The sequence below is a fragment of the Manihot esculenta genome, chromosome 17, assembly GCF_001659605.2.
Source record: "Manihot esculenta cultivar AM560-2 chromosome 17, M.esculenta_v8, whole genome shotgun sequence".
Classification (NCBI taxonomy): domain Eukaryota; kingdom Viridiplantae; phylum Streptophyta; class Magnoliopsida; order Malpighiales; family Euphorbiaceae; genus Manihot; species Manihot esculenta.
Window position 1 is genome coordinate 20,309,972 of NC_035177.2, and position 11,544 is coordinate 20,321,515.

The 11,544-nt window shown below is 36.5% G+C and overlaps 1 protein-coding gene and 2 pseudogenes across 7 annotated transcripts; all 3 read right to left on the minus strand.

Annotated features, from left to right (window-relative positions):
- Window positions 1-1,858: 1,858 nt before the first annotated feature.
- LOC122721263 lies at window positions 1,859-3,557 on the minus strand (annotated as a pseudogene).
- A 1,243-nt stretch (window positions 3,558-4,800) lies between these two features.
- On the minus strand, window positions 4,801-8,828 carry LOC110604836 (annotated as a pseudogene).
- Window positions 6,326-11,032, minus strand: LOC110605077 (5'-adenylylsulfate reductase 1, chloroplastic). 7 transcript variants are annotated; one of them, XM_043952537.1, is made up of 9 exons: window positions 10,567-10,788; window positions 10,320-10,463; window positions 10,070-10,196; window positions 8,512-9,895; window positions 7,554-8,330; window positions 7,336-7,468; window positions 7,010-7,254; window positions 6,490-6,909; window positions 6,326-6,370 (listed from the first exon to the last, which is right to left on the minus strand). In XM_043952537.1, the coding sequence occupies exons 1-4, from the start codon at window positions 10,652-10,654 to the stop codon at window positions 8,851-8,853; spliced, it is 1,404 nt and encodes a 467-aa protein (XP_043808472.1). In that variant the 5' UTR covers window positions 10,655-10,788; the 3' UTR covers window positions 6,326-6,370; window positions 6,490-6,909; window positions 7,010-7,254; window positions 7,336-7,468; window positions 7,554-8,330; window positions 8,512-8,850. The 7 variants fall into 7 exon arrangements, with proteins under 7 accessions (XP_043808472.1, XP_043808470.1, XP_043808469.1 ...); XM_043952535.1 differs by having other exon boundaries at window positions 7,554-8,335; XM_043952534.1 differs by having other exon boundaries at window positions 7,554-7,701; window positions 7,786-9,895.
- Between the last annotated feature and the right edge of the window lie 512 nt (window positions 11,033-11,544).

Sequence of the window (11,544 nt, forward strand, 5' to 3'; positions counted from 1 at the left end):
CTAAATTGAATCAATTACAGTGTGTTACCTTTACTTAGGAAGTTTTTCTCTTAAATTGAATTTTAACACTTGCTATGGTCAAGGGAAAAATATAAACATATGCAATAAAAAGTTAGTGTAACTCTCTATGAGCTAATTCGCCCTAACTGTTAAAGAAAAAGAAAAGAGAAAAAGAAAAACTCAGCAAAATTAAAAAGTACAAAACATAACCTGTTTCAATGGTCAAAGACTATGAACAGAGCTAGTAGTCACTTGAACAATTGACCAACTGAGTAACCAGGGGTGGGTATCGCCAATATGCACTTTCGCGCAAAAAGGTTGGTGACTTTTTCAAGTAAGAATAAAAAGTGCTGCTAAATAAAAATGCTTTGAAAGGGGCAAGTCACTCTTAGAGGTTGCATTAAGCCTAAAACGAAAGAATAAAGTATGATCAAATCAGAAATTTTCTCTTGACCATGGTGGGTAAGAGGAAACAAGGAAAGAGATGACAACCTTAGTGCATGTACTCTACACTGTAGTGCTTCAATTTGGGAGTCTAGGGGGGCTGATTAAGTGGTACTTAGGCTCAAAAGAAAAAGGGGCTTGATTAACTAAGTCATTTGTTACTTGAGGACAAGCAAAAGGTTAGGTGTGGGGGTATTTGATCAAGCATAATTTAACCACATTTTTATTATCTTTATTACTGTTTAATTACACATTTTTTTAGTTTAATTTATGTTTTTATGATGTTTTTACAGAAAGGAGAAAACTGAAAACTTGGAGAAAAATTGCAGAAAAAGCTGAAAAATTGATTGGGTCAAAATGATTTGGCCAAATCACTCGCAGGAAGCTGAAGCAGAAATCTGAGACTGACTTGCAGAAATGATCTGGCCAAGCGATTTGGGCAAATCAACTGCCCAAATCAAACTGACGCAGACAAGGGCAGCAGCGCGGAAAAAAGGAAAAATCAGAATTTCAAAAGTGTTGGAGTCCTATCCTATTTCAAACATCACAAGACCAATCCTATGACATCTCCAAGAGTCACTCCTAAGAAAGACTTTCTCCAAGAAGAAAATTTATTCATGTTTAAATACAAAAGCAAAGAAGGAATAAAAGGCTACAAAAGACCAAGTCAAATTAGGATTCCAAATCCTAATTGGACTAGGACTCTTCACCTATAAAGGGAGACAGCCACAAACCAGCAAAGGGGAATCGAAAATTCTGCAGAACTTCAGCAGCAACGCAACAGCCTCCTTTCTTCCTTTCTTTTCTCTCTTTTTGTGTATTTTTGTCCACCATGAGTGGCTAAATATTTTCTTTTCTAGTTGAAGTTGGGAAATTTCAGTTTTGTGATGAATTGGGAGATTTAAAACTCCATTGTTAAGCTCCTATTTTTCAATATTTATGCAACTTGATCTTCATGCTATTATTGCTTTGTTATTAGAATTAATTAAGGCATGTTGCTTTTAATTGCATAAGTGATAAAATGTTAGTTTAAATAATTTAGGTCTGTAATTGCTTAGATTGTTTGAACACAAGCACACTTGGTTGCATAATCTAAACTTGACCACGCGGTTGGCAAGGTTAGAATTAGGTTTCTCTAAGTCTTAATGCAGTTAACAATTGAAAAGTAAAAGACCCCAATGATGTTCCTTGGCAACTTGTTAACTAGTGTTTGATTAGCGAACGTTTCCTAGTCAAACTAAAACTAAGGAGGAATTTGATTGTGAGAAGCGTCTTCCACAACTTAAACTAATTTATTGAAATAAATAGGAGTTCCAAAGAATCAATTATCAATTCTAAACAACTGAAATAGATCCATACTTCAATTAGAGCATTTCTCTCATTGATTTACTCATCTTTTTTATTATTGCTTTCTTTTACTAAGTTTTAATTCTAGTCTACTATCATCTCAAACAAACCCCCCTCTTTTTATTTTTGTTATTTATTTGTCCAAGTCATTATTAGGAAGATCCATAGTGTCAAATCCCTGTGGTTCGACCCTATTGCCATTATCTACAAATTATTTTGTTGATTGATAATAGGTTTATTTTTTACGATTTCGACAACCGCTATCACTTCCACTGTGCACTTTTAAATTATCCTTAGCCAACTTTTCTTTTATTATCTTTGGCCATCACTGCTAAGTTTTCCATTGGAGTATTTTGGCCCCACTTTGTCAAAACTCTCTAGATTACATTCGGCCACTTTAACTAATTTCTACTGGAGGTGCTTTTGGCTTCTTTAGCCAATTTATTTTCAATTTTCACAAGGCTAAGGAGGGTTGGGAGGCTGAACTTAGTTCAATTGGACTAAGTGCCGCACGGATTGACGTATCAAATTATAAAGTCTGTGACACTATTCTTTTTTATCAATTTGATCTTGCAAGTGAGTATGTCACCTTCATGTAGCCTGTCAGACAACTCGGGCATATCCCTTCAATCAACAGCGTAGTCTTTACCAGTAAGTCCAGATTCCAATACACATATTGCCCTTTCACCTTGCACCCTGTGAACGATAGCCTGTACTATTCTCCCTTCAACAAGGGTATCCTCAGTTTCACCTGATATCATATAGAATTCCTCATCCTGACTTGGCTCTTTATACCGTCTACGCCAATCCTGAAATCCCTATAAACATCCTTGGCCATTTCCTGTGCCAGTCCATAAGATTCTGGATGTATCCTTGTATCATCCAACAAATCAATAACCTGGCTGCTGCTTGCAGCTAACCCACTATCCCGGACACACGAGAAGCCAACTGCATTAATAAACACCTTCTTGCCAAGTCCATGTCACAAAGTCTTTTCTAGTGAAAGTTGCTTCAGCCCTTACCAGAGACCTCTGCAAAGGTGCTGCCTTTGTAGGGACAACCCAGAAATGAACTGTAAAGGGACAAATAACCATTCATGGGTTGTAGCCATGTTAATATCAAGGCCCACCTGGTTTATGACATCTACCATAACCTGTTCAACCATTGTATATTTCTCATCAGGATTGAGAAAATTCTCCAAAGGGCTGAGCTTCCAGGACAAAATCTCCCTTGCTGATCCACAGAGCGCTGCAACCATGGCTGACAGATTTTGAACATAACGGCCAAGACCTGCAGCCCGCCTAACAATGCCTAATGAACATAAGAAAAAAGACATAATCTATCACTACATTAAGTCTCAATAATATGAAATTGGAAAACGGCAGGACAATTTTGTATATCTACCTGGCTGCCCAGCTAGCTGGTAGGTAGAGATTCATCACCATACACAATGCTTAATTCATTCGTCTCATGTCCAACCTCTCTAGAATTTTCCTCCACCATCTTAAAAATGATCTGGTAAAGGTGGAGAGGCGTAATAAGCACCAGAGTAAATCATCTAAATAAGAACCACTTGAGAACTAGAATGTAGACCAGACAACAGAATAAAGAATGTAAGCTACACGACAGAATAAATGATAAGTTCCTTTTTTCCCCAAATTGAAAGCTGCATATAGCACAGATTGAGGATAAACGAGAGAGGGCAAATTAATATGGTTTGGTCATTTTTGAGATAGAATATCAAGTGTCCAAATATGAGTGCGTGATAAGTCTTCCTTTTTTCCCCAAATTGAAAGCTGCATATAGCACAGATCGAGGATAAACGAGAGAGGGCAAATTAATATGGTTTGGTCATTTTTGAGATAGAATATCAAGTGTCCAAATATGAGTGCGTGATAAGTCAGAGGTGGAAGAAGTGAGAAAACAGAGAAGAAGACCTAAAATGATGTGGAAGGAAGGTAGTAATAAAATATTGTTGAAAATTAATGCAAATTTAGTTCAAACAAAGTTGGCAAAAAAAAAAATCTACATCACTGCCATCAACTAGTTTAGAATTGAGGCCTAGTTGTAGTGATTAAAAACTAAAATACAGCTTCATAAGAGAACAGAACTCTAGATGCTAGGACCTTGTTTACTGATGAAAAACACTTTAAAATCTAATAGTGTGTTTAGTTATACAAAATGTAAAAACACTTTAAAATCTAATAGTGTGTTTAGTTATAGAAAATGTGCCTGTTTTCTTAAAAAAAAAATCATTGTTTTTAAAGAAATTAGAAAATGTATTCATTTTAACTTTTTTACTCTAATTGAAAAATAAAAAATAAATTTTCTATTTTTGAAATTTTATAAATAAAATGAAAAGCATTGAAATAATTGTCTTCTATGTTTTTTTCATTATATTAGAAAATTGAAAAACACGGAACTCCGTGTATGTGAATAGACTTTACATAAACAAAACACAATTTTTAAAAATTATATTTACATATTTAAGAATACATCTTATTTTAAATTAATATAAAAATAAATGTTGAGACTATTATAAAAAAACATATTTTTTTAAAAAAAATAATGATAATTTGAACATATTTTCTAGTTTCTCCAATTAAAAATAATTTTTAATATTACATGAAATGAACATGTTTTTTCAATTTTTTGTGGAGAACAAAAAATAAAAAATAAAAGTAAAACTGGAGATGGAAAACAGAAAAAAATTTTCTATAACTAAACGCACTGTAAAGCTTTCATTTTGCAAAGAAATCAAGTTAAAACATATCAATAAACAATAAACAATATCAAATAACAGTTCTCTAATTTGAAAAGATATTCATATCTTTGATAATTAAAAATAAATCAGGATAGGTATATTTAAAAAACTAATTTAATTTTAAAAAAATGAAAATTTATTATTCATTTATTATGTAATAATATGGTTAGTTTTTAATTACTGTAAATAAATATTTTGCTAAATTATTTAATATACTATAACTTTGGTTATAGAATGGAAAATAATTGAAAAACAAAACTTTTATGATGGAGGAAATAATGGAAAACAATTCTAAAATGCTTTCCAAATCCTAATCAAGCTTTAGAAAACTGGAAAACAAGTTTTCACAAATCTCCATCGGGAAACTGGCACGTATGAATAAGAAATTCTATTTTCCAGAATACTGATCCAATTTTCTATAAGTGAATAGGCACCAAGAGTCGTCAAAATCTCAAAAACAGATGGCTTCCAAAAACTCAAGGACCATCAACAATTGATCTCAAAGTGAGGGACCCAGCACAAAGTACATCTAGCACCTCCCAAGACGAATCCAGCATAACAAAAGTGGTTGCTGGCTTCCCAGGGCCCCAGCAGCAGGCCATGACCCTTGGTGCAGCTTCATCATCAGAGGAAACATCATTCTCTGTCCGCTGACATGGACCCACAGAAACTTTATTCCACAAAACCTTTCCATATTCCAAAAGCAACCAATTTTTAGCTCTACTTGTTAAAGACCTTGCTTCTTTCTCCATTGAAGGTAACAAGTAAGTGTACAGAGCACCCTTCAATATCAATGTCCTCTGCTCATTCCATAGTTGAGCAGATTTACTAACACCATCGCTAAGATAATGCTCATAGCAGTCACTAATCAATTTATTCATGTATTTTTCTGGAAGCTTAAATGTTATTTGAAGAAGTTTCTCCTCCTCAGCCTTTTGAATGAGAAACCATTAAGCATCCTCAAATTTGTTAACATATCACACCCGCAAATTGATGAAAAGAATCTATTGCAACATTTCCATCTGGCGTTGGACTTGTGGATACCACAGCATTTTCCATATAGATACTGTGCGTATATTTTCTGATACTTGGCTCACAACTTAACTGCAGTCTGGAAAATCCAGCAGATAAAACAATGAGTAAAGGACAAAGCCAACAGAGAACCGCAACTTGTTCTGATGAACAAGCATCCTGTGGCAGAAAATTCAGTGGTAGTTAATCCGGGCAACAAGAAAAATCAATTTTTACCATATGCCTGGCCCCTTTAAGAACCGCTTGGGGAGTTTCAAACATTACACATGTAAAGTTTGATGTCATCTCGTCAGGTGTTCCCTTAGCATTCTCCAATATTTCTCCCTGCATTTAAATGCAACAATAAATTAGATAACCATCGAGGACGAGCACAGCAACAGTAGACTATGCAAGCTCACCATATTTTCTAAGGACAAGCCCATTCAAGTTGCTCTGCACTGCACCCAAACTTATTTGCAACTTCCCAGAGTCCAGCCTTATTGCAGATACTATATTGGGATTTCCTTTTGGGCCTCTTATACTGTCCTTCATCCCCGCCTACCTCCGCTGGAGGAAAATGCAAGTTGAACTTTGCATCGGCGTCATCAACCTCTCTTTCTAGTTCTGCATCCCTGAGAGACTTAAGAATTGAACAAAAAGATGTTGATTTAAATTGAGTCTTGTCTCATCATATATCCGTCGAGATGCTTCTTCAAATCGCTTATTATAGTATGAATGGAGAGCAGTCCTCTGTTTTTGAAGAAGTAACCACTTACTATCCAAGTCATGAATTGCCCAAAGTACCTGCAGGGAAGTAAATTAGCTATTAGATCCTAAAACCTCCATTCTTCTTAAAGTGCCAGCTTCATCATGTAGAAGCAACGAAGCAAAACATAATGTCAGTCCAATAGCAATTTCATTACCTTGTGCCACTTCAGCATATGTGTTCTTTCAGATTTGTCATGATTCTTACCATCAACGTCAAGGTTCTCAGGATCTTTCAACAGGCTTGAACACTCCACCTTTCTATACATAGCAATGAAGGGGACCTAAAACACCAGAAGAATAATGACAGACTACGATCAAAATTAGACCAAATGTAGGATTTATACCCATGTAAATCAGAAAGTACTAACAACTAGCTTCTGAACATGGTGCAATTCCAAAAATTGGATGATGTCGTCCCTGCTCAAGGGCAAATCTTGCTCTTATTCATGTGCCTTATCTCTTCTCTTGCGAAATAAAGGAACCGTACCATTTGCAAGTTGATTATATATCCAGCTGCCCTCTTTTGTTATACTGATTTCATCAGTTGGAGGAGGACCAGTGCTTTCCTCAGATATCTAAAAAATAAAAACCTTCAATTGATAGAACATAGACACCAAAAGGGCAAAATGTGAAAATTGAAGTATATTTTGAAAAGAAAAAATAAATTTAGAAAACCTGCATTCTTTCTGGAATGTCAGTCATTCGAATCTGCTCATCTTTCTCAGTCATATACTTCTCAGAAAGTACAGTTGGTTCAAATTCCTTATCCAATCTTGTTTCCTTCCATTCACTAAATTCTAATTCTCGCTTGCGTCGAAGCAGGAAGTCATCAACATCACCAATAGTTCGTGACCTTCCTGATAGCAGTTGATGTGACTCCTGGTGCCTGCCTGGATTTCTTTCTCTTCAGTTTCGTCCGTCTATATAACAAACCCATTAATTAATTGATATTTCCTATGACAAATAGACCAAAATTGCAACATCTACAATAGAAATAATACCTCATTGGAGCTCCATTTTCATCAACTTCTTTGTCCACAATAAAATCAGCCATTTCATTCTCCTCGCCAATGTCCCGGTCCTCGTTCTCTTCTTCCTCCTGCTCCTCTTCAGCAATATCCTCAAGGGGAACTCCTGTGACATCATAGTACATTGTCACTAGCCATAAACCAAACTGTACAAAGCAAGTATATTTAGCAACAATACAAGCCATATGTACCTTCATCATCACCAAATAATGTGTGCTTAAGTTTCTCTTCAGCTGTTCGCCCACCTTTACCACTTCAGTCAAACTCCTCATCAGGAAACCCAAAGCGCTCCTCATCAGAATCCCTCAGCTTTTTTCAACCGCTTAAATTTTTGCTATCCTGAAAATAAAATGAACTCCCAATCACTATAACAAGCATGTGTAATAAGCAACAACATCAGGTAGAAAAAATAGAAATCACAACCTTCGGTCGGTGGTGGAAAGCATTGTTGTCTCGAAGGAGCTCATAATCATCTTCATCAAGGACATCCTCAGATTCTCTAGGAATGTTGAAAAAAGCATCATTAGAAACAATAACCCAATTTTTCAGAAGCTGTTACAGTGCATATTACGAAACCCTCCTCCACTCGCATAAGCGTAAAGAGAGAGAAGCTTTTCTGAGAGAATACATCTTGTATTGAAGATTCAATTCTGTACAAAAAAAAGCTAAACTATTTAGGGAAAAAAATTTATAAAGGATACTAAAACAAAATAAGCTAAAACTTATAGATTCAGAATATGTCAAGCTATAATTACAAAATAATATTTAAAAAAATAAAGACAAATTGATATGTTTTACAAATTAATATGTATTCTTCTACGCCTCCTTCAAGTTAGATTTCGGAGGGAGCTCAAAGACAACTTGGAACTTGGAATAGAAATGTTAGCATTGTGTAGCTGATAAAAGTTTATTGAAAAAGTCGGCCACTTGATCTTTGCTAGAGACCTATGAAGTAGATAAAAATCTTTCTGCGCTACGATTAGAGATATAGCTATAGATTAGATGCCATCAAATACTATTTTAATGCAGTAGTAGATATAGATATAGATATAGATATAGATATAGATTAGATATTCAACTTCTATTTTAATGCAGTAGTAGATGACAAATATGAACTTAAGAATCGCAAAAGCAAAATTTTTTTCATACAATAACTCTGCTTCCCATCTATATACAAATGATTCTTTGACAACCTCTGAAGACTAAAAAGTCAAACTCTAGCCTAGAAATCGAATCTTGCAAAACTAGCAAGGGAGCAAAAGTGCAGAAAAGGAGATAAGATCCGAGATCTTAAGGCTGCTAGTGCTGGAACTGGCAAACAATTTAGTCAAGGTTGAGGCTCGCTGGTTCCTCCATTATTCCAATTGAGCCTGTGGCTGTGAGTCCACCTCCTAATCACTGGATGTAACGAACTTGTGAGGATCAAAAACCACCTTGACTTCTGGGTTCAAGTGATTCAACGTCATAATCAAATGACCTTTATTTCCATCACCGGAGTGCATTGACAAAAGCCATCAAGGAATCTACATCCCTCTTCTCTGAGGGGTATTTAATAGGCCGAGAGGAGTGTTTGGGAAAGAAAAGTATCGTTGGAAAGCTTCCAAGCTGTAATTCTTGCTTGGCAAATTCTTTTCCATCGCCATCTGCCCTGAATTTCCCCACCCTCACTCCACTTCCAGCCAACTTATCAGCTAATTCAAGATAGGATTTTTCCATGCCCTGGCAGAATTGGCACCATGGGGCATAAAGAACAACAATCCATGGTTCCTTTCTGCTCTCCAATCTTAACAAATTCCCAATTCCAGCACTGCTCAAATTGACCAAATTCTGCGAGTTGAAAATATCAGCAACTCCAGCGGCTCCATTTGAATGGATAGCCCCATTACCATTGCCATTAAGTTGGGCTAGATCATCCTGCTTCAGATTTCCTTTGTGAAGACCACATTCCTTAGCCTTAGCATCCTCCCACCACCATCTTCCTTCTCTCTCATGTTGGCCTGGAAGAATTGGTCTTGTGCAAGGCTCGCAGCCAATTGAGACGTACCCTTGTGAGTGAAGTGAGTTTACGGGCACATTCATGGCTCCAAGGAAATTCCATGCATTTAGGCCCTCAACATTTGCCATTGGGTTCCACTTGATCAGACTGCCAACTCCACCATCCATTCCCTCAAAAACTGGGTCCACCTGGACAACAGGAATTCCAGACCGAGTGCCTGGGGATTGATCTTTTCTTTGGCCAGTGATCCAAGCACGTAGCCCCTTGAGAGCTCTCCTCAAGGGTCTCACCTTTCTCACCCGGCAGCACTCCTGGTGTCCATCCTCATAGAAAGAGAACAGGCCCTTGCTCCTTACCATAGCTTGAACTTCAACAGCATCAGGAAACATGTATTCAATATGAATGCCATAATGCTTCTCGACAGCGTCAAAAAACCTATATGTTTCTGGGTTCAACCTCCCAGTGTCCAAACTGAACACCCTAAAGGGTCTACCAGTTAGCTTAGCATACTCTATCAAAGCAACATCTTCAGCACCACTAAAAAAAAAAAAAAAAGAAAAAGGAGAGACTATTTGTTAGTAAAAGACAAATTTCAAGGTTGATCAGAATAACGGGACATTTTACAATTTCTGCTCCTGAACTATTATATATATATAGATAGATAGATAGATAGATAGATATATAAAATTTAATTATGGCCACATATATTACCTGAATGCAATAGCAATATCATTGCCAAACTTCTCAAACGCCTTATCCATAATCTCCAGAGGTGAAGAGTTCTGAAGCTCCTCGGCCAATTGTTCATAGTTTTCCACCTCTATTTTCACTGCTACTTCTGCAAGTTCCAAACAAAATTTAACACCCAGTTACATAGTCGGCTTCTTCTTTTTGGAATTAAAACACCATTAAACATGTTCAAAAGGGACGAAGAATTTTTAATTAAACAAATAGTACTTACCAGGCTCAACGATAGCTGCCGCGAGAGGGACAATGGAATCATTCCATTTAAACTCTGCGTTCACCGGCTTCAGTGCACACCCCCTTTGAGAAAGGCTGACGATGGCCGGGCGATCCCACAACCGCATTGAACCAATTTGTGGAGCTGAAAACCAAAAGCCACAAACGCATCATTAATGAAATGTTTAAAATGATAAGCTCAACATTCAAATTCAAAATTCAGGAAAGAAAAAAAAAAAAAAAGAAACCTTTGAGGTCAGAGGAGCGCGAATAACTGGTTGGAGAAATTGCAGAAGGAGAAGAAGAAGAAGAGGAAGAGGCGATACTAAAAGCCATTAAAGGATATCGAGAACAAGGGAACTAAAAATTTATTTATTTATAATTCTCTCGGTTGTTTGTTGTTTGATTCTGTATTATGCAGCTCCGTACATAGAGGTGGGGGAAGAGAGAACCTGGGAGGAAAGTTGTTAGATAAGGAAGGAAGAGAACTCACCTTTCCAAGTTCATTGAACCTGGACATGCTTTCATAATTTGGAAGCTCATTGCTTTTGTGACGCGTCGTGAGAGAAAAAGAAGTGGTGGCGATTGGTGATAGAGGAAGCCTGGAGCTTGCGCATTGCCGATTTCCTCTCCTAGTCAATTTATTTCCATACTCCTTTTTAGGAACTACAAGTTTAAATTACAAGTTTTGCAAAATTTGAAGTATAAGGTTCACCCAATTCTACAAAAATATCACAAAAAATGTCTCCTCCTGTGATGTCTTCCTCATTAGAAATAGCCACTACTTTCCCTTCATTCTAAAAGCTTCCTTCCATCCCAAAAATAAAAATTCCTAATTTCTTAAGATAAATGTTATATATTTTTTTGGGAAAATTACTTTATAGTCCCTGAGATTTAACGTAATTAACACTTCTGTCCCTCTATTTTGGCGACCCAACACTTAAGTCCCTCACTTTCTTTTCTGTCCAACTTCGTAGTCCTTCCGTCCAAAATAGCCATTTGGGACACGTGAATTGACAAAATTAACCTTCTTCTTCTTCTTCTTCCTCCTTTTTCTGCAACTTCTTCTTCTTCTTTCTTCTTCCTTCTTCTTCTTCTTCTTTCTTCTTCCTTCTTCTTCTTCTTCTTTCTTCTTCTTCTTCTTCTTCTTCTTCTTCTTCTTCCTACTCTTTCTACAGCAGCAGCTTCTTCTTCTTCTTCTTCTTCTTCTTCTTCTTCTTCTTCTT

Excerpts from the sequence above, each read along its gene's own strand:
- LOC110605077 (XM_043952537.1), bottom strand. The coding sequence starts at position 10,654 with ATGGCTTTTAGTATCGCCTCTTCCTCTTCTTCTTCTTCTCCTTCTGCA. Across the intron at positions 10,197-10,319 it reads GGCAGCTATCGTTGAGCCTG|AAGTAGCAGTGAAAATAGAG; the intron begins GTAAGTACTATT and ends TGGAACTTGCAG. Across the intron at positions 9,896-10,069 it reads GATATTGCTATTGCATTCAG|TGGTGCTGAAGATGTTGCTT; the intron begins GTAATATATGTG and ends TTTTTTTTTTAG.